Here is a 23,488-nt window from a genome sequence, read left to right on the forward strand (position 1 = left end):
TTCAGGATCTGTGCCTGATGTCAGCTGGTGTCCCCGACTAGCTTTAGTCAGCCTGTTTGGCGGCTATGAGTTATCCATAGTCTGTGGCTCTCTTTCAGGCTTGGCTGCTCCCGGCTGTTCTGCCCTGCTGGTTTTCTATCAGCACAAGGCCCAGGCAGGGGTGGTTCACCTAACGTCTGACAGTACTGCATGTACCACCTTCACCTGCCTCTAGAGGGGGCCTCTGGTATAATCAGTAACGTGGGATCCCTGGGTCACCCCCCAGGAGGTACCTCTGTTCAGTCTTCAGGGAAGTTGGTGGGTGTGTTCCCCTGCCCCTGTGCCACACGTCTTGTTCTGTCCCACATTATTTCCAGTAATGTACAGTTTCTGAGAATTAGATGTCTGTTTCATGTGAAGGGCCAATCTATGTAAAAGGGTCAGCTCTTTCCTAGTTGGCACTGATGGCAGCTCTATGTGAGAGCCAAGCTGGGCAGGACCCTGGATGCCTCTTGCTGTGCCTATTTCTAATCTCTCTGCTGTTTTTCTTCTTGCTGCTCCCATTTCTAATCTGTCTACTCTGCTGTTTTCAGTGGAATAGGGCCCAAGAAGGAGCAAGCATAGAGTCTGATAAAAGTTTGTAAATGGCTCCTTCGGAGATTCTCTTTCTTTCCCCTGCAGATATGTGGCTGGCAGGGGGTCTTGAGCTTGGCCTTACTGCTCTTTGGAGTTTGCAATCCTGCAGGTGGGGGATGGGCACACCTTCCCACTCCCAGAGGGTTGCACTCCATGGTTAGAGTGGCCCTGCCTGGCTGCAAAGAATCTTAGGTGCTCTGCTCTTACCCATCCAGTTCCTATCTCACTGCTCTGGCAGGAGGCTTTGACCCAAACCCTCTGTTCCGTGTAGAGCCCCCACTCACCAGCAGCGCTGGATGGGGTCCCGCAATTCCTTTACTGTTCGGCCTTCTACTGTTTCTGGCCAGTTGGGTTCAGTGAGCACAAACTGCACTTGAACAGGCCTTTGCGGGCAGGGATGCTGCGCGTGTGCTGGGTCCCGCTCAGCCACGTCTCCAGTCCCTCTTTAAAAAGTCTCTATGTGGCACCCACACTGTAACTCCAAGCCACTGCCAGGCTCTCTGCTCATTCCACCTCCTCAAAAGGCGAACAGTCCTTCTTGGTCAAGGCTGATCACAGCCTGCCGGTGCCTCCCACTGTTTTAAGAGATAGAATTTCTCTCTTGGACTCTCCGGTTGGCACTGCAGTCCTGGACGTCCTGCTTGCCTGTGCACACAGCCTGAGTCTCCCAGGCTCCTATATTCTCCCAAGTCTTTCTTTATTAGGGTTGGGGGTTTCCTGTGAGGATCCGCTCCCCCGCCCCTCCCCCTGCTCTGGGTGGACTGGCAACCACTAAGCTGCATCTTCTTTCCTCTGTTCTCTGCTACAGGCACCGTGCACAGGTATTTCCCCTTCAACTTGTAAAATCTCTTACCTGATGTTACAAAACTTTCTCTGTACTCCTTGGCTTCAAAAATTCATACCAGCTAAGATTCCACTGATTGTTCAGGTCACTTGTGGGAAGAGCAGCTGAAAATCCATGCTGAGGGCAGGAGGGAGGAAGTGGGTTCAGCTTCCACCTACTCTGCCACCATTTTCCTCCATCCGTGCTTTTCTTTATAATATACATTCACTGCACTGATTTTTATAACACTTCCTGCAGAGAAAAAGCAGAGTCATGCCTCTTTGATCTTTGAGCCTGATAACTGTTGAGCACAGTGCCTTTCACATAGTAGGTATTTTCTGATACCTATTATGACACTGAAAACGCCTCTCAGCAGCATGCATTCCTAGGAATAACACTTTTCTACTGGATGAATTGTGGGCCCTGAAGTTAGTGGTTGACCAGCTCTGTGCTCTACATGTTTCCCAGAGAGGAACAGACTACAAAAGAGGATTGGAGAGAGTGCCTCTGGTTGTGAAAGTCTATAGCAACATCACAGGTACACATTTGCCATAATGTGGCTATAAAGACAAATCATGCAGCCAGTCATAAAAAAGATAACACAGAGGGCATAAAATCATAAAGCTGCCATATACTGAGCCCTTGGTATTTGTCAGACACTGTGGTAAGTACTAGCTCCAAGCTCCACAACTATTGCCATCTCTTACCTATTAGAGATGTGTAACATAGGGGGGCAGCATTGGTCCAGACCACCCAGTCCATAAACGTTGGGGAAACTTTAAACCAGGTTTCCCTAGTTCACGCTCTAGACATAGACTTTGCCAAAGACACAGAATTGTTCAAATCAGTCTAGCCCATAGAGATTAGACCTGATCAAAACAAGGCAAAACAAAAATCTATTGTCACAGGCAACTCAGGGGCTGACATAAGTGACCTGATCCATAAATTATTAAAAGAGAGATATTAGCACAATTGGCAGAGCTCTCAAACAACTCTAGCAAATAGTGTATCTGTTGCCATGGAAACTGCTTCATTCTTTTCTCAAAAATTCAGTCAAGTGGCATGAAATGTTATGAGTCCCCTGTTCAAAATACTGTTTGTTTCTGCTCTGTTTATCTAACAGTCTGATCTTTGAGCAAATGTCAAAAGGAATTGCTATACATAGAAATGTATTTTCCCAAGGTGTGTGAGGCAGATTAGAGCAGAGTTAGCTCAGAGGAATGATGCTTGAGTCCTGTTAGAGAGCCTGAGGTGTACTGACTCTAACTTCGTTACAGTCGTGTTCTGAAGAACATGTTATTAGGGATTTCACTGTTCTGCGAATGCTTAGGGGCCATGATGAACAACACAACAGGAGACTGAATTAAGCAAAGAGAAAATTATACAATCAAGAGACGTGAGATATATGAGGCTGCTGCTGGCATAATATGGCGCGCTGTCTTAGAGCAAACTTATTTTCTGTAGAAGTAGAGTATGCTCTAAAATAATGATAAAAAGTATAGTATAGTAAATACATGAGCCAAAGACATAGTGCTGCATTATCATTTCCAAGTACTATGCACTGTGTATAACTGCATGTGTTACAGTTTTATATGCTCGGCAGCACAGTGGGGTTGTTTTTACCAGCATCGACACAAACGTGTGAGAAATGTGTTGTGCTATGACTTTAAGATGACTGTGATGTCACTGGGTGATAGGAATTTTTCAGCTCCATTATAATCTAATGGGGTCACCATAGTATACGCGGTCCATGGGTGACCAAAATGTCATTATGGGGTGCATGACTGCATTTTCTTTAAGTTAGGACCTGATTAAACACCTGGTGTGGAAAAGGCACTGTGTGCACTGATGAATAAGAAAGACCATCCCCCAGCCGCCACTTGAGATGTTTAGGCTTAGCTCACTGTGCTCCTGCATGGCCCCAGAACTGGTCATTCCTAAATCTGGCCTATGTGGAGGAAGAAGTCTGTTCTGTACTACTTTCTCACACTGATTTAGTAAAGTCTGATTTATTGGCCTTAGAAAATGGTACAAAAACATTCCTTATATTCTCTGTTTGGTTAGTTGCATGCATATTTTAATAATTTGTGTTTTTATGTGTACCCTTTGCTGATTTAAAAATAATTGAACTCTGAATGTATCATTTTGATGAAGGAATTGTATGTGCGCTCATGTACAGTGCAGAGTTAGCAAACCACTCACTTTGAAATATTTTCCCAGAAATGGAGATGCGTTTACACAAATGGCTTCCCATTCTGTTGGTGTCTCTCTTGAGCAGCAGCATGCATTTTGCATGGAAGCTGGCAGGGGTTAGGATGCAAAGCACAGTCGTGCACCTCAGCACAGCTAACTGGCGTGTACAGGGATGAAATCTGCAACTTTTGCCTCATTAGTACCATTCCTCCCACTGAGTTAACCAGCCACAGGCAATTGAAGAACTCTGAAGGTTAATTCTTTCTGCCCATACGTAAAGTTACAGCTCAATGGACTAAGCCCTTAAAATGTTATCACTCCAACCAGGAAATTTTAAGTGGAAAAAAAAAAAAAAGCTGGTAGTATAATACAAAAAAGGTTAAACAAATTGAAAATGGATCTAAAACAGACTTGCAATTTTTCTCAAGAGTTGCGTAAAATTTTCTGTAACTTTTCTAAAGGTTATGACTCAAAACATGTTTCACCCATGTGATTGCCAGGAACTATTAAAATAAATAGTACAACTAGGGCAATTAAATATAGATACGAACAACTTCAAAACACAGGGGAAGAGAAATGAAGCAGCTTTGTTTTTCCTCTAAAAACACCCAGGTGAATTTATTTTGAACTAAAATAAAGGCCTGTTTTGAAAAGCTAGATAGAGAGGAAGACTGACAAGGCTAAAATTACAATTATTTCTTCCCTCGAGGGAGTCCTTTTCTAACCTGATAGATCAGTATGAGGCAGTGCTCCTGCTGAATTAACATACAGACCAGTTAGAAGAACCTCTGAGGACCCAACCCAGGGACTGCTGTCTATGCAGTTTAAGACAAATGTCATGGATTGACTGCACACTTCTTAGATCTCTTGTGACCCCAAGTCACTGCTCATCCTCATCAGGTACCCTGGTTTTCCTCTCCTGGCTCCTGTGTCTTGAAGACACAGGGCAGCGTGAGAGGACAGGGAAGTCTCTCTCTGGTGAACGTCTCTCATGTGTGAAATTAGCACTATCACACCTGAACAGAGCTGAGCCCCACACTCTGGCAGAGTGGACATTGGAAATGAAAAACGAACGCCAGAATGTGCCTGTCTGTACATAAGAGAAAGTGAAAAAGCTCATTTTGGGTACTATTACACTAAAGTAAAGCCAATAGTCTTCAACAGTTAGGGGCGAGAGTGATGGCAAGGATTTGGAACTTAATACAAACGTGTTACTGTGTCTATTCATTCCTCCATTGTGGTTTGCTAGCAGAAACTAGAGGACTGAAGAAAGCAATTTGAAAATAGCTAAAGTTTATTGAGCACATACTATGTGTCAAATGCCAGGGACTTGGAAAATTACATGCAATCTTTGAAATAGGTAGTGGTAAAAATTAAGGAAAACTAACGAGGAAGGGCAGAAGCAGGATACAACTGAGGTTTTGCCTCGGTTTTGCCCACGGTTATGCCGTTACTGCAATGCTTATTCAAACAGCAAAACCGGTAGCCAGCCCAGTTCACAATTAGCTGGATAAGTTGTGATATCACAAACACGGGACTTTCATGACAGAAGGAATAAGACTTATTTTAAGGAAATAAGTACAATGACATGACAGACTAGAATACAGAGTCTATAATAGAACACATTGTTATGAGTGAAATAAGTGTTTTTCCTATTCTGATGTCTATTGAGGTGTATATGTAAAGTAATGTGGAAATTCTAGAATTATGGTGCTGAGGAAGGGCCCATATTATTCTGGAATAATATGTTAGCAATATTAAAAGTGCTTATACCCTTATTACAAAATCAGACCAAATGAATATTGTTGAAAACTATATTCTCTCATGTAACATTAAACCTTTATCTAATTTAATTTTCAGAACTTCTTTCAAATAGTTAGCAACCTTCTAGATGAAGAAAACAAAGAAAAATGGGAAGATGCACAGCAGGTAAGGCTGAAGTATTTCACGGCTTAAAGTGAAGTTGGCTAAATAAAGTTTAAAAATATGTGAAGAAATTAATGGCTTGCTATTCCAAGAACACAAAAGGAGACTCTTCAAAGTCATTGTAGATCACATGATACTAATTTCAGAGAAAACAAGTGATCTCTTTTATCATAACAATCCATGGAATGAATGATCTTTCTAAATTTGAGAAAACTGAGCACGTTTAACTAATTTATACCTTTAAGGCATTGATACATAATAACTTTATGTCCTATCATTCAGTTTCTTTCCTGTCTACAGACTGTGGTAAAGACAGCGAATCTAAAAGCATGTATTGCAAATGGAACTGCGGAGTCTAACAAGTAAAATCATTTGCATTTACTACAACACACATAAATCTGGATCATATATACAGATGTCAGTTTGGTTCAAAGCCAAGAGTTGTAAATATGAGTTCTCACTTCACAAGTTTAAATGAAAAACTGTTTTTTTTCTCTTCCTGTTGTGCATGATCAAGGTAGCACGTGGCCTTATTGGTTTAGTCGTTGTGTTAACGTGCTTTGCATGGCCACTTGTGCAATACTGACATATAGTTAATAACATTTTTCTAGATTACAGAAAAAGACAGTTACAGGCTCAGAAAGGGAGAATAAGAATGTCTTTTTACATACCTGTAAAAATTTAATTTAACTGAATGTTAAACTTCTTTAAATTTTCTACTTGACCCTTGTTAAAAATTCCAAGAAAACAATGCATTCTTGAAAATAAGAGTATTTTCTGAGGTCTAGTTGAACCATCTCTGCCCTTCTCCCTTTGTAATCACTCTCAGGGCCCCCATGAGTGAAGCATGACCTTTATTAGTATGATGATAGGAGTCCTAAGAATGGTCCAGTGTGGGTCCTTCTCATTATTAGGTACAAATTCTGTGCTTTTGGCCATAGCAAGAAAAAAAATCATTCCTTAGTTTAAGACTCTGAATCTTTTTCTACTAGTTTGAATTTTATATTTGTCCTTGGCTTTTTTCAAGGAAAAAGGCTGAATCCACTCACTAGAAGCAAATGGTGTCTTTCCTTAGAATACTCCTGCCGAGGTTAAGCACATCTTTGTAGAATGCTGGATACTGTTAATTAGGGATGTATTTAGGACACTTTTTTAATGCCCTATTTAAAACCAGACTGCAATTCATCAGATGCCAGTATTTATTGTGAGGTCTCAACTTGAGCAAACAGTGAATGGTGGCAGAACTCATCCACGGAAAATCCTGAATCCATAATCCGTCTATTCACTTGTGATTTTGACTTAACTGTAGTCTTATCTTTTACTTATTTTTCAATTGTGATTATCCTAAATGCTTTTTAAAAATAACTATTTCTGTAGCTTTTCCTAAAAGGTGTTTTCATAAATGCAGCCACATGGTAAATGAGTTTCCAAGTTTGTGGCACCAAGGGTGGACTCCTCAGAAATAAGCACTGTGTAAATCCACCAAAGATAGGGCCTTGCCCTTGGAGAGTTCCCTTATCTTATTCTAGAGGAATTGTCTCAGCAAAATAAAATATAAGTCATAGCTACATATGCATTTGAAAAACTAGCTGAGTAACATGGCGAATATTGACATCAGGAGATTTTTGCCAACAAATACTGTACTTTTGAATGAAAAAACCAGAGTCATTTCAGAAATTGCTTGCTGCACATGGACCACAGTTATGAAGGATCAAACTATATTTAGTTACAGCAGTCTACTCAAAACATAGTATACCAAAGTGGAAAAAAAGACTACACTTTATATTGCACTATTTTATACACCAGCACTGTGATTAGAACTGGCAAGTCCATTTCAGTCGCGACAAGCCATTTGAATTTCAGTGATGGCACTACACTCTGTGGTTTCATTATACTGAAAATGCATGCATCTGTAGCAGGAGTGGGCAGACTTCAACAGTGAGCCCAACCCAGCCTGATACAGGTTTTGTAAATGAACTTGGGGAATGTGGCCACACCCACTCATTTACATAATATCTATTGCTGCTGTGGTGAGACAAGGATGTAGCTGAGTTGTAGTAAGGGAGACTCCCTGACCCACAAAGCCTAAAATGTTTACTGTCTGGCCCTTTACATAAAACGGTCACTAACCTCTGCTCTACCACCTTTAACTACTGCTGGGACAATGTAATTAAAAACAAAATCATCTGCCAGCCTAGAAAACCTCTCCACCAAGTAGAAGAGAAAGAATTTTTTTTTCATTGAATAAGCATTAAACCAGAATGTGATGGATGTCACAGGCAATCTGCTAAGAGAATTCAAAGACAAAAAGAAATCTCACCTTTTTATAGTTGAGTGAATGCAACACATTACGCGTGTCCTCAAGATAAACATAACTAGTCGTCAAGGAAGAGGACTTGTTAGCATAATCTGTCACACAGTTCATCTGAAACTTACTTTGTAATTGGGGTGACCACTCAGTTAATTGGCTTTATGCAAAGTAAAAAAAGAAAAAGAAAAAAAAGAAAAAAAGAAAGAAAAAGCTTCTTATATCTTCAGGACTAAAGGTAGTTTGCAACGCAGAGCAATATGCCTGCTGCAGTCAGGCTCCCTTGCTCCCACAGAAACTGAGAGGGGGAGACACTGTCTTTCTTTATAATTACATTTCAGAGAGGCATGCCTAGGCCTTTCAGCTGGTAAGAGTCTCTTGCACTTTTTGAAAGATTTACATATATTTCAAAGGGACAGAGAACGAATTTAACAATTACTAGAAAGTAAATGCTCTAAGAAAAGGGAGAGAAGGAGAGGGTGGGAAAGGGTATTTCTTATTTTCAACAGGGAAAATTAAACTTCTTACTTTTAATGTGTATTTGCCCTTATACTGCACATACTCATATATACTGATGCAGACACAAAAGCAACAGGAAACATGCAGTAGTAACAGGAAGCTTGGAGCGGATGGAAATTTTATGCACATTTTTGGGATGGGGATGAAGAACTTTCAGAATTCATATTTAATGATAGGAAATTACATAAGAAACAGAATTTCCTCCATAATCTTTCTGAAATTTAAAAAAAAAAAACACTCTCTATGCCAAACATTTGTAAGTGTAATATCCATTGCTAATGTCTTCAAGTATATGTGAGTAAATATATATCCTCAATGTTTGATTTTTAGATGGGCGCAGCCACAAGCTTCTGTAAAATACACACAGTGTGCCTGCTACCCTCACTGCCCAAGGTCTTCCTCTCCTCCTGCCTTCTCTGGCTCTTCCTGTGTGCTTTCCTGTTGATCAGTATTGCTTTCCCCTCTGCTCTAGCCTTTGCAAATACAAAGCCACTAAAATGCTTTAATCTACTTCATGTTTTCGTGGCTAGAAGCTGCAGTGGTGCTAAATAGGTAAAAGAAATGAACCCAACTTCAAAAGACTTTCTTTGTTCTAATAGGGACACATAATGCAGGCTGACATTGCGAGCATAATGGGTTATGCATGCTAAAATTCATGTTACCTTTTAAAGGGCTTTCATGTTCCTCACATGGTGAGCTATTATCAGAATAAGGCCATCTTTAAAAAATCACGCATTTGTTTGCAGTGTGTGAGGTGGCACAATCTGAGGTTTGTTCTGTGTACGTACATGCAAAGCACCTACACCGGAGCTATTATTGTGATCCTGAAATTATTCCTGACGTTATTTGTACACTGACTATTGTAATTATTAGAAATAAATATCCTCCCAAGATATTCAGTTATTATGCAGTAGACTCAATAGTTTGTAAATATCTTCATGATGACAACAATAATTGTTTTCTCTTCCAGTGTTCATCGTAGAGATGCTAATTGAAAAATGTAAAAAGCCCCCAAATTTCAGTACTTGTTCTTTATTGTATTTAAGTGAGGGAAGGAACCCATCAAAAATAAAGACACTGTTCCTAAGTAGACCATCTGTTAGATATTTGGAGTTTCCATACATTTGTAAAAGATTAATCACTGTACCGTATCACTTCCAAAGTTCTTGCTGTGGGATACCTGCTGTCATTCTCCACTATTAGTTTAAAAAATGCAATTGCCACCAGTTGCAGAAATACCTTTAAATAAATCAGAGCCCATTTGTGGCCTCCTTATGTAGGTTTTAAAAAGTTATTGTTATATATTCCGTTACCTAGGCTGCATTTCACGCTAACCTTTCCTTGTTTTTGTAGATTTATCCAGGCTCGATAGAGTTAATGCAGGTGATTGAAGATTTTATACACATTGTTGGAATGGGGATGATGGACTTTCAGAATTCATACTTAATGACTGGAAATGTAGGTAAGAAATAGGATTTTTCCCAAAATTTTACTAGAATTAAAAAAAAAATTGCAAGTATTTCCGCCATCCACTTCTAAATGTAATGTCCACTGTTCTATCTTTAAGTATCTGATGGGAATGTATTACAAATATTTGGTGTCTGATTTTTAAGTGAGCACCACCACATACGCACTGCACACACACACGCATGCATCTTCATTCATTTGTATAAATGCGTACGCCCCTGCTTGTGCTTATCTGCACATGTATTTTTAAAGGGGAATGCACTTCTTTTTCCATTTGCTAAATTCTCATTGCTATCCAATCTAAGGTTGAAAATATATAATATATACTCTAGTGTGCATTTATTTTAAATGAGTATAGTCCTTCATACATTGTTCATGAGGATGTCGAGTTCCTTTCTTGCTAGTTGTCCCAAGGAAGTGCTGAATTTGCACGGGATGTGGAACATTCCAGAATGCCTCTAAGGGTTGAGCTCATGGAGCCATTACTGAGGCTGCAGTTTGCCCAAGTGGCTTCCGAGGCACAGTGGGTCTCTCAGAGTCCTCTGGAGTGGACTCTGTGACACTACAGGACATATACTGCAAATGTGTTTCTTCCTTCAGTTGCCTCCTACAGGGAGAAATTACACAGCGAAACCTCCAAACACGTGAGGCTGCCACAGTTACATTTGAGCCAACAGTGATTACATTAACCAAATGGCACATTTCTCTTTGTAGTTAAAAAAAATAGCAAGAACAAAAAAAAAAAACAGTCTCGTATATTGAACACATTGAGTTGATACAGGTTTATGGTTTTCTTGTTTTTTAAAGTTTCCTTTCATGATGCTACTGCAATTCAGAAACATTTTTTTTCATCTGCATGCTATAGTAGTCTTCACATAAAGACCACTGAACTACAGGGAGTAATGTGTTTAAATATATCTTACCTCACATTCTTATTCACTGGATGCTTAAGCTTTAGTTTCTGGATCAGGAAGAGACCTAACTTAGTGCGGGAATTAACTAGGAGAGTTCAACTGGTGTGGGGCGTACTTTCTTATGGTGAAGCCTTCTGGTAGTTCATTTTGTATTTGATTTCTTCTGAAGGGCCTCTAGTCCTGCTGAGACTGACTTGATCCTCAGATAATCTTTCACAAGGGTGACCTCATATCGAAATGGCTAATGGTTAACTGCTGGTAATATTCTTCAGTTGAGGAAAGCCCACAAAATGGAGTTTCCGAGGGTCTGGAAACATTTTCCGTGCCCATATACCATCTTTAGGCTTAAGGCCTTGCCAGTTAAATTTATATCTTAATCCGCCTTCTAAATCAGTTTGAAGGCACAGATTTTTCCCCAGAGAAGGTGTTCAGCAGCTTCTGCTGGTTCAGGAATGGAATGAGTTGTCCATTGCCAGGGGCAATGAGAGGGAAAAAGGACCAAAAATAGTGTCTTTGTGGATAAGTTCAGAAATCCAAGAAAACCCAAATTATATGTCCATTTCAAAAGTGGCTGGGCAAAGAGAAGAACGGCGGTCTGTAGGGTAGGGGTAGCACGTGGGGTTCTGATGCTGCGGGAGCATGGAAAGCACCTAGGAGATTCTGGAGATGTTGGTCATTCAAGTTGGAGTCATTCTCCTAAGGGCCTTGTATTTTTATTGTTCTATTACAGTTGTCCCGATCTCCCCACCATTGCTCTCCTCTACCCTACCTACCCCTCTGCTCCCGTACTCAATTAAGGGACTTACTTATGACTTTTTTGGCGGGAAAAGAACCATGAAGGCTGCTCGCCCAGATTGGACAATTCCTAAAGTAATTTATTAAAAAAAATGAGGAGAAAAATCAAAGAGATATCTGTTTTCTTTTTGTAATTGTTACATCTAATTCCAATAGGCATTGATTGCTCCAGGTCTGTCCATACTGTCACAAAGGGTAAAATTTCTTCTACCTTTTTTTTTTTTTAACAGCTGAGTAGTTTTTCCATTGTGTAAATGTCCCATAGTTGTTTTATCTGCTCATCTACTGATGGACACTTGGGCTGATTCCATATCTTGGTGATTGTAATTAATGCTGCAATGCACACAGGGGTGCTTATGTTCTTTTGAACTAGTGTTTTGGGTTCCTTCAGATATATTCCCAGAAGTGAGATCACTGGATCAAAAAGCAGATCCATTTTTAATTTTTTTGAGGACATTGCATACTGTTTTCCACAGGGCCTGCACCAGTCTGCATTGCCTCCAACAGTGCAAAAGGGTTCCCTCGTCTCCATGTCCTTGGGAGCACTTGCTGTTTGTTGATTTATTGACGATAGCTATTCTGACAGGTGTGAGGTGGTATCTCGTGGTTTTAATTTGCATCTCTCTGATGATTAGTGACATGGAGCATCCTTTTATGTATCTATTTGCAATCTGTATGTCCTCTTTGGAGAAGTGTCTTTTCAGGGCCTTTGCCCATTTTTTAATTGGGTTATTTGTTTTTTAGGGGCTTTTTGGTATTGAGTTTTGTAAGGGCTTTATAAATTTTGGATATTAACCCCTTATCAGATGTACCAGCAAATATGTTTTCCCATCCTGTGGGTTGTTTTTTTATTTTGTTAATACTTTCCTTTCCTGTGTAAAATCTTTTTAGTTTGATGCAGTCCCCTTTGTTTATTTTTGTTTGTTTGTTTTGTTTCCCTTGCCTGGGGAAGTATATCTGATAAAATATTGCTATGAACAATGTCTGATATTTTACTGCCTGTGTTTTCTCCTAGGATTTTTATGGTGTGGGGTCTAATATTTAAGTCTTTAATCCATTTCAAATTTACTCTTATATCCTAGAGAACATTATGCTAAGTGAAATAAGCCAGTCAGAGAAGATTTCACTCATATGTGGAATCTAATGAACAAACTGCACTAACAAGCAAAATAGAGACAGACTTAAAGCAAGATGACAGCCATTGTGTTGTGTGGGATGTTAGAGGTGGAGGGATCAAGCAAAAAGGAGAAAGGACTCGTGGACATGGACAACAGTGTGACAATTGGAAGGGGAGGAAACATAATAGGGTTAAATGGTAATGGAGAAATACAATTAAAAATGAGACAATAAAAATAAAAGGCATTGCTAATTAAAAGTATTATCAGATCAATGCATGACACTTGTTCAGAATGTGTTTGGAAAAAACTTTTAAAACAACAAAACCAGTCTCAGGGTCGAGTAAACTTAAATTGGAACTCAAATCAGGCTGTTTGAATACTGTCATATCAAATTCTCTATGGGAGGGATCCCCAACTCACTCCCCTCCATCCGTGGATGCATTGCATTATCACCTAAGCTCAGCCTCCTGCCTCCCACCTGCCACCCCGTCCTGGTCTGTGGAAAAGTTTTCTTCTACAAAACTTGTCCCTGGTGCCAAAAAGTTGGGGGATCACTGCTCTATAGTACTTGTATTTTTTGCTGTAAAAGTTCCATAAATATCCATAAATTACAAACATTTGTTCCTCTTTACCTTTCTTTGGGCTTCCTAAAATTGCATATTTGAAAAATGTGTGTATTATTTTTTGCATTTTGATTAGGTTCTCTAGGTTCACCTACTTTCTTTATCATCACTAAACTTTAAGTATACAGAGCAGAGTAACTCAAAGAAATTTAATGATGCAAAGAAAGCAAATATTGTCCTATATTGTCTTTAGTATTGTATAAAGGCAGTGTGATCATTTGGCCTGATTATTTATGTAGCATTAATTACCCACATGCTAAAAAAAAGCTATGTTCTGTGAATAAAACTCCCAAACATTACTACACTGCCCCAAAGATATCTTATTTATTATTGATTTATTATTGATTTCTTCAAATACTATTCCAGGGCCCAACGTCCTGTAGTTTGATGACCTTAAGACAGTTATTCTCAATAATATTTAAAGGTTTTCTCCTGGCTGGTGTGAGTCAGTGGATTGTGCACCAACCTGTGGACCAAAGGGTCACCAGTTCGATTCCCAGTCAGGGCACATGCCTGGGTTGCAGGCCAGGTCCCCAGTAGGGGGTGCAGGAGAGGCAACCACACATTGATGTTTCTCTCCTCTTTCTCCTTTCCCCTCTCTCTAAAAGTAAAATAAATAAAATTTTTAAGAAATATATTTAAGTGTTTTCTAAAGCATATACATATTTTTGTCAGGATTCTCCAGAGTAATAGAACCAATGTGATATTTGTAGACATATAGAAAAAAAATTATTTTAAGAGATTGGCTCATGCGATTATGGAAACTGAGACATCTACAGTCAGCTGTCTGCAAGCTGGAGGCCAGGAAAGCTGATTCTATATTTTCAGTTTGAGTCTGAAAGTCTGAGAACCAGAAAAGTCAGTGGCACGAGTTTTAGTTCGAATACATTGGCCTGAGAACCAGGAGCACTGATGTCCAAGGCCGTGAGAAGGTGGATGTCCCAGTTCAAGCAGAAAGAGCAGATTTGCCCTTCCTCTGCCTTTCTGTTCTAGTCAGGCCCTCAGTGGACTGGATATTGCCCACCCACATTGGTGAGGGAAATCTTTACTCAGTCTACTGACTCAAATGCTATCTCTTCCAGAAAAAGTATGGCAGACACACCCAGAAATAATGTTTTACCAGCTGTTTGGGCACCCCTTAGTCCAATTAAGTTACACATAACATCAACCATCATAATCCACTAGTATTAAATTTGATAATATGAATAACTATTAATATTCTTCATGTTACCAATTTGATATCGATATATGATTACCTGGTTATACTTTTGTCTGATATTTCCAATATGTTTGGATAAGAACACAGAGAATATCTTAGAGCAGAAATTGTGAGACGTGTGAATTGGCACTTATTTGTCTTATATCCCGAGTCCAAATATTAGTTATCCAGCATCAAGCTCATTATACTGAGCACACATGCATATGAACACACATGTTTACATGTACACACACATGGCATGTGTGATAAATAGAGACTAGCTAACTAAGAGTGGTTCATAATTTTTGATGGCCTTTTTCTTCAGAGTGTGTTATCTTAACACTACTTAAAGAGCTTCAATCATCATGTATTTTTGATAGATTACAATTTTTTCATGAAGCCTATATGTAAGCCACCTCACTTTTCTGGAACATAGATAATAAGTTCCTGAAGAAAGAGACCAAGTTGAACAACCAAAAATAATTATCATAAAGACCATACAATTCAATAAGAGAATCTCAGAACCTCGCTGATGCCTCAACTTTGAATTCAGTTTAGCATTTCTGTGTTCTGGTATCTGGTTTAGAAAGAATGAGTTGGAAGCAGAGACAGTGCTGTTAAAAGCACAGATACAGCAAACAGAAGAGATGAAATGCTGAAACAGTAAGGAAAGGGAAGTACGGAAAGAATGCAGCAGGGTAAGGAGTGCGCACCGTGGGACCAATGACTTCTCATGCCTCAGACTTAAGAACAGCAGTTCTAGGACAAAGGACAATAATTTAGGTCTAAAATCATGGTCTTTATTCATCAAAATAAAAGTTTCCATAATCTGATTAGGATGGAGGGAAAAATAACTAATATATTTGGGAAAGCTTTTTTTCAAAAATGGTTCAAGTTAAATTTTTGAAGCTTCTTTTATCTTAAAAAAATTGTCCCTACCTGTACCAGCTTTTGATAAACGAAATGCTCCTATATGTTTATGGTCCATGAACATTTTGGTATATACGCATACAAGTTCATTCTTGCAGGGAGCAGGACCGTAGCTTTGATCAATTTTTCAAAAGACTCATGATCTGTAAATGTTTAATACAAGATGTGGAAGAAACACTTTTTTGAAGATTTTATTTATTTATTTTTAGACAGACGGAAAGGGTGGGAGAAAGAGAGGGAGAGAAACATCAATGTGTGGTTGCCTCTCCTGCACCCCCTACTGGGGACCTGGCCTGCAACCCAGGCATGTGTCCTGACTGGGAATTGTGAACTAGGGACCTTTTGGTTCACAGGCTGGCGCTCAATCCACTGAGCCATGCCAGCCAGGGCTGGAAGAAATACTTTTATAAACAAAGATGTCAAACAAACCAATGCATTTATTAAATAATTTATCTTAAATACTTATTTTTAATATTCACATATGAATATGACATTCAAAATAGATGCATGATGATTATAATAAATGAAAGTTAATGAGCATTTACTAGAGACTAATCATCTGCTAATAGCTAATATAATTACTGAATAAATGAATGAATATGAAAAATTGATATGCTACAAAGAGATTTCAAATTTCAATATGCCTCAGTTTATTATAAAATTGTATTCTAAGTGCTCTAAACATTCTGTATAGCTAAGTGGTTTACAGTAAAAAATGTAAAATTTTCAGTTTTTTTAACAAAAATTTATTATCAGTTAGGTAGGAATTATTTAAAATTAGTTATTTTTCTTTAACAAAATGTTCTTTAAAGATTTGTGTAGCTGTGACCCATGTGGCTCAGGTGGGTGGAGCACTGTCCCATAACCAGAGAGTCATGGATTCCATTCCCAGTCAGTGCACACACCCAGGTTGAGGGTTTGATACACAGCCAATGCATACAGAGAAGTCAGTCTCTCTATCCCTCTCTCTCTCTCTTTCCCTCCCTTTCTCTCTCTCTCCCTCTCCCTCCCTCCTTTCCCTTCCCCTCCTTCTCTCTCCCTTCCTTTCTCTCTAAAAGCAATGAAAACATGTCCCCAGGTACGGCTAAGAAAAAAAAAATTCTTTAAATTTGCTTTCTATACTTTCTCTCCAAACATTTTCTTTTTAGTCCCTTGCAGTTCAGCATTTCTTTCCTCACTTTCCTGAAATTCCTCTCAGAAAAGCCTTCTGGAAACTCCCCATTGACAATTTAACCCCGCTCCTATTTCAACCTTCATGTCCTCTATGTTTTGCTAACCACACTCTCTTGAATTTGTCCCTTTTTTAATCATTTTAATATTTATCATAGTAGAAAATGGAATTAAATGATAACAATTAGATTCATGATTCAGAAATACCTAGATTTTTTTGGATACAAAGAACATGAAGCACTGAAAAGGAAACAAGTAAATATTGGAGGCCCAGGTCTTTTCACTTCCAAAGATAGAACCGAATGCATGAGATCAGGGTGATAGGGCACACCCAGGGATTTCCATTGTTCTCAAGATGCGTCTATAGTTGCAGCAGAGTGTTTTATAGTTTTCTTACTAGGCTTTTAGTCGTCTGTTTTCCACAAAACTTCATGTAGCATATTATATTTGCTTTCTTTATTGGTAAGAAAGAATAGCCTGTTCTTTATCATTGTTTTAATTTTGAACTTGGAACTTGTATTCATTGAACTGAAGTCAAGGGAGATCAGCAATGTGTTACATGTTACCAGCCTACAAGCTGAATCTCTTACAGTTTTCCTAAGTGATTCAGGTCATTAAAATAAATGAGTAATCTTCACAAGGAGATTGCAGTCTATTTGTGGACCTAAACAAATTAAATAAGTAAATAAAATGCCAAGTACACTTGGTGTGTGCCATAAAAAACAAGTGTTACAGTGATTCAGTCCAGGAGATGCTGTTCTGTGTAAAGACCTAGAAAAACTTCTTAGAGAAGGAATCACTTAGTGTCGACTCTGAAGGATAGACTGGATTGTTGACAATTCAAGATAAAGGACCGTGAGTGGCAAAGAAATGGTTATATTCCAGAACATTCTTTTACCAAAAAAAAAAAAAAACTACAGAAATGTAAAGTTGAGGATTGTGCAGGGGATAACAGTCTATTTTGATAAAAGCATATACGTGTGGAAGTAAAGGAAGTGAAATAAAATGGAAGAAGCATGCCAAGAGCTGCTACAGGATGGTTCTGGAGACAACAGGGAGCTACGGAAGCTTGGCGTGCCGAGGGCTGCGCGTTGGTCAGAAATGTGTTATAGCAGAAAGAGAACTTGTTGAAATTGAGAAAGTCTACATGCGTGAGTTCTAGGATACTTTTTATAATTACCCATGCAGAAGAAAATGGAGACTTGAATTACTGGCAGGAAAAAGAATAACCAAAATGCGGTTATGAATCTGAGATTATCAGAGGGTAGAAATTACAGCATTTTATAACTGACTGAGGTACAAGACAGAAGGGAGGAATTGAGATTGTATTACTTGACAAAGGTTCGAGAGTGTCTTTTATGTTTTAATATTTAGACACAAGTGTAACCCTCAAGGGAAAAAATAAAATGATGTCTTGACCTTTAGTAAAGAAGTAAAATTTATGATAAACACTTAGTAATCAACTGCATAAAAGTGATAGCTGAGAAAAAAGATGTAAGGTATTGTCTATACTAAAAACAAAGAGTCATGGCAGGTGTCAGAACAAGAATAATCAGAGACAGTGTGGATGAAGAGTTTCAGAACAAGGCAGCGTAAAGTCATGTCACGTAATTAATAGGAGGGAAGGAACATTTCAAAATGAATATGCTACTTAATATTAATTGCTAATAAATATCAGAGTATTAGAATTAAGTAAAATCTTATGTGATTACTGAGGATGTAGCAAAACTTCTCCAGGAAAAGTGCAGATACAACTCTTTGGGTGGTTTCAATGGATCACATTCTTAACATTTTGTTACGATTATCTCCAAGGATTTATTATACTTGCACAGATGAATGCTGCTGGATCCACTTACTGCTATCTTGTAACTGTTCTTTAGGAACATTCGAAGTTAACAATATTAAATTAAAAGGGAATGTTTTAGGCTAATAATATCTCTAATACAGAATGTTATAATTGTTAGCTATAGGGAATTTCAAAAGCGGTTCTTAGGTATAAACCCTAAGAGGTAAAAGACTCTGGAAAGTATAGTTTTAATTATTCTCTGGTAATTCAATAAGTGCAGCGCCTTAAAACATTAAAGTTAAGACATTTTTCTTTGCCAACTTAAATATCGTTGTCTATTCTTGGTTTAAAAATATGAAATACTGGGCTTTTCACAATGAAGGTTCATACTTGTTTTTTTTTTAATTGAATCAAAATTTAATCTGAAGAATGGCATAATACAGCTTAATATCCTCTTTCTCTGTACAACACTGTCTCATCGATATCAAATCTTTATTTCTTATACTCACAGGCAAATTTAATCATTTCTTTGGTAGAATGTCTTGTTCTTCAGTTGAGAAACAAAACTTCAATCTGAAGATGTAATTACAAAAATAAAGTGGCTTCTCTTCTAGGCTTATTTAAGTTTCTGTCACTGCTGAGTTTTATTGTTCATACACCTTCACTTCTTTAACTTTCTTCCTTTAAAGATAAGACACGTAGTGAGTTCACACTGCACCTCAGAAATACGCAAGTAAACATCTATTTTTGTCAGTTTGTTTTTTCTGTGGCACCTGATATTGGTTCAGGCAGCTAGACTTGTATCTGAAAGTGTCAACTTCTGCCCTCACCTTCTGGCTTTTTACCATTCTTTCTTGCTAGACACATGAAGCAGGTGGTGTGTTTTCTCTGTAGACCAGAAAGAAAAAACTAAAAATACTTGTTTTTTTTTTAAATGGTACTAACGTACTGGTTCCCTTGAGAAAATAGATATAGTCAAGCATAGTTTTAAACTATGACTTGGAATGATATGTCACACAATGAGCTTTCATAGCTCATTTAATAGGAAATATATTACTGTATTTTCTGTGATCCACTGTTTTCCAAATGGTTGGGGGTGGAAGCACTGGGGAGGTTGTTGTGAAGACCCGTATCAGACCCTTCTAGTAGCAAATAGATGTGCAACTCAGGGGGTGTGGATGGGCTCTCCTCCCCCCGACTGAGGACCCCTGTTGTCCTTGCCCTCTAACGTCATTAAAATTGATTGATGGTGATTCATGAATTTTATTGGCTTTATGAGGTCTTAGACAGTCATTCAATAAACATGTGTCTGGTCCTTTTCTAGGTTCTGAGAATTTTCAGTGAACAAATTAGACAAAACTCTTGCTCTTATGAAACTTGTTCTGGAGCAGAGACAGATGTCAAACAAGTGCCATCTAACGTGGCCAGTGGTTATAAGTGACATGAAGAGAAATAAAGCCATCCACAAGGGTGAGGGCATAGAGTGAATATAGGAGAGCCGTCATAGGTTGGTGGTCAGGGAAGGGTCTCAGCAGAGAAGTGACATGTGATTACATATCTCAATGCCTGGAGAGCATGAGGCAGGATGATGTGTGGCGACAGAGCATTTCAAGCAGAAGGAACAATACATACAAGAGCCATGATGCATCCATACACTTGATGTACTGGAGGCGCTAAAGAAGGCGAAGTGGGGTTGGAGTGACTGAGGGAGGGACTGTGGAAGGAGATGCCATCAGAAAGGGAGTGGCGGGCCAGACTACGGATGAGATGCCAAACTGCTGAAGGGTTTGAGGGGAAAAATAACCAGACCTTATTTATTTCCTAAAAGGACCATTGTGACTATGGAGTAGAAACTAGGAAACTATTGGGGGTATGGCTGGATATAGGGAGACTGGTAAGGTATTGATTGCAATAGGCCAGCTGAGGGAGCTTGGTGGTTTGGACCAGATGCCAGCGGAAATAGTGAGAAGTGCTCAGATGCTTCAGGTGTGTCATGGTGGATCTGACAGTGTCTACTGATGGTTACAAGAGGGGTATCAACGAAAGAGAAGGTTCAGGATATCTCCACTATGTCTCAAGAACCCAGATGCAAAAATGAGACAGATTTATTTCCAAGTATGTATACTATAAACAAATGTCAAACTTGACTTTGGTGATCATTTATATGTCTCTACAGTTTAGGGTACAAAGCAAACTTTGGTTTATATTTTTTTCTCTTTTTAAAAACTTTTATTGCTATATAATTGACCTATAACATTGTAACAAGTCAACATAATGACTTGATATATGTACATATTGTTAAATGATCACCACCATAAGTTTAGTTAACATTTATCACCACATATAGTTACAATTTTTTGCTTTTGAAAACTTTTAAGACCTAATTTCTTAGCAACTTTCACATATACAATTCAGTATTGTTAACTATAGTCATCGTGCTGTCTATTTTGTACATATTTCTGTTCCTTAGCCCAACACAAATCCTCGCTCTTGCAGTTAAGCATTTTCATCTTTTGAGGCCCTCAGCATTCTGTCATCATTCCACCACCTGAATTCTTAGACAAAAGCTAGAGCGAAATTGTTCATTAAAATGACTATTTAAAGCTTGTAGCTAAGATTGAGCTGCCAGTTAACAAGTGAAATATATCCTACTTTCCCTACCTTGTTTTGTGTTTCTTCTTCTGTTTGTAAAGTTACACTAGTAAACATTAGGAATAGCTATTCTTTCTCATTTTGAGTAACCCAGATACCCTAACTCTCCCTCTGTTATCCCTGTATTACTCCAATCGCTAGTGCTAATCTTAACTACTGCTCTGCTCTAAATCTTCAATATAGTCACTGAGTTTTAACAGCTTTTGCTTTATCCTGGTTTAATTTACCATCAAGAAAAAAGAGTCTACATGTCGCTACTTTGGAATGCCTGTTTTCTTCCAGCACCTTATGTATACATTGTTTGAGCCTGCATTTTAATGAAAATTCCCCAGCATCAGTCACTGGTTATTATTCTAAGGGACTCTTTCCAGAAGTGAGGAAAATGTTTTCACTTGTTTTTTATTCTTTTATTCCATATGTTTTCCAGGAAAAGATGAGGTAAAGCATTCCATATATTTTACAGCATTTGCCAAATTAACACTTTCACAAGTATTCTTGATACTATTTACCCCTAACAGCCTTGCTGCCAGACTGTGAAGGGCACTCACACAATTTGTCCTGTGGCAGTGCTTCCCATTCAGAGTGGGTGCATTTTTATCCCTTTGCATCTTTTTTTCACAGACTTTATTTATTTATTTTTTAGAGAAGGGAAGGGAGGGAGAGAGGGAGAGAAACATCAGTGTGTGCTTGCCTTTTGCATGCCCCATACTGGGGACCTGGCCCACAACCCAGACATGTGCCCTGACTGGGAATCGAACCAGCAACCCCTTGGTTCCCAGGCCAGCACTCAATCTGGCCACACCAGCCAGGGCAATCCCTTTGCATCTTAATAATTGAAAGTTAAGGAATTGTTTCATTATTTTGCTCAGCCACCCACACTCTAACCTACTTCTGTTATATAAATTTCACTGTGATTTTTTACATAATTCTAGAGAAATCTTACTAATATCTTTTGTATTTCTACATCAAGGGAAATGACCTCTGACCTTTATTTTTATTTGTAGTTATATTCTTCATATATATCTATTTTATTAAAAATTAATATTGTTTTTCTGGATAATTATACATTTTTAAAGGATGCTTGTATTATTCCTTTCATCTTTATAACATATCTAGAAACAACATTTTGTGAGGTTATTTATATTCGCTTAGTCTTCATCCCTTTAGTAACTGTCTCACAGAGAATACCTAGATAAAGACCAACTGTTTGGCTCTAAGGCCTATCATTTCTTTCAGATGTTATATTTACTGGAAAAATGTTCATCGCCTAAAGAAAACAAACGCGGTCACACAACACTGATTTGGGGATGTACAACATCTAGAATGTGCAGTAATGCTCAGCAGCACTGGGACATGAACAGGAAAAGTTGACTTCTACAATACCATCCCCATACGCATCATATGCATTATATGCACATAAGCATCATGCATATGGGTATGCATATGAGAAAAGAGTTGCAAGCCTAAAGGATGAAATGTATAACAGAGATGGTATACGTACATGTTTTAGTGGTATACCTTGGTATACTGGACATGGATTATGAAAACTACCCTGAAATAGAAAAAACAAAATTTCAAGCTTAAGATTTCTGGTGAGAATACAGACCAAGAATTCTTGGGTTTCTCTCATGTTGCTACATAGATGTAACCACAAACATTTGGGGTTTCAGTTTTCTTTAATTATTCTCTATAAAGAGCATGAGTCTCTGCCACAAAGTTGCTGTGACTTCTGTGCCCAAGGGGACCCGTGAAGAGGAGCTTTGCATAAAGGGACCAGTGCTTTGCCTCAGTCAGGGACTCTGGCAGAGGACTCCAACTAGGAAAAGCCTTTCAGAGTGGGATTAGCACAAGGACCATATGGGAATTTAACTGGCTCCCCAGTTCCCTGGAGACACTGCATCTAAAAGATGCGGGAATGATGGGTCTTCTCAGCATGATTTTGCTCTTCTGCTTAAGATTAATTCCTTCAGAATCTGGTAGACTCACTTACAGAACCAAATAGAGATATAAAATCTAAAGCCTGCTAAAAACAAAATTTGAATGTTATAAAAGAATATCACTGGTCTTTATTAGTTTATGCAATAAGGATCGGAAATTACTAAAATTGGCATGATTTATGCCTTCTTTCCGATTTTGCTGTGCAACTAAATTGGAAGGATAATGCCGTGAGTTTGTGTGAATATGAAAAAATTCTATTTTAACTGTCTCTATGGCAATACTTGCTTATCTCTATGGTAATACTGGCCTGTCTCTATAACAATAACCTGTGAAGAGAAAAATGGCACTGATTCTCTTTCAATATTTTTTCCATCTTTTTAATTTGGTTATACCAAGAACTCTGTGTGAAATTATTCCTCTTCTCCATTGCTCCCTTCACTGAATTCCAAATAAATAGATTCTTATCTGAATGTGACAACTGAAAAATATGACTTAGATTAAAGGTTGGTACCC

At 38.5% G+C, this 23,488-nt stretch overlaps 1 protein-coding gene across 2 annotated transcripts in view; it reads left to right on the forward strand.

The window, feature by feature from the left end:
* The window catches only part of ADGRB3 (adhesion G protein-coupled receptor B3), a 693,569-nt gene that overhangs the window by 329,197 nt on the left and 340,884 nt on the right, over positions 1 to 23,488 (forward strand). For both annotated transcript variants that reach the window (XM_053914265.1, XM_053914266.1), the window contains exons 10-11: positions 5,492 to 5,560; positions 9,738 to 9,846. In XM_053914265.1, coding sequence (XP_053770240.1) covers positions 5,492 to 5,560; positions 9,738 to 9,846 — 178 coding nt within the window. The remainder of the gene's footprint in view (positions 1 to 5,491; positions 5,561 to 9,737; positions 9,847 to 23,488) is intronic.

The sequence above is a fragment of the Desmodus rotundus genome, chromosome 11 (genome assembly GCF_022682495.2).
Source record: "Desmodus rotundus isolate HL8 chromosome 11, HLdesRot8A.1, whole genome shotgun sequence".
In the NCBI taxonomy this organism is placed as follows: domain Eukaryota; kingdom Metazoa; phylum Chordata; class Mammalia; order Chiroptera; family Phyllostomidae; genus Desmodus; species Desmodus rotundus.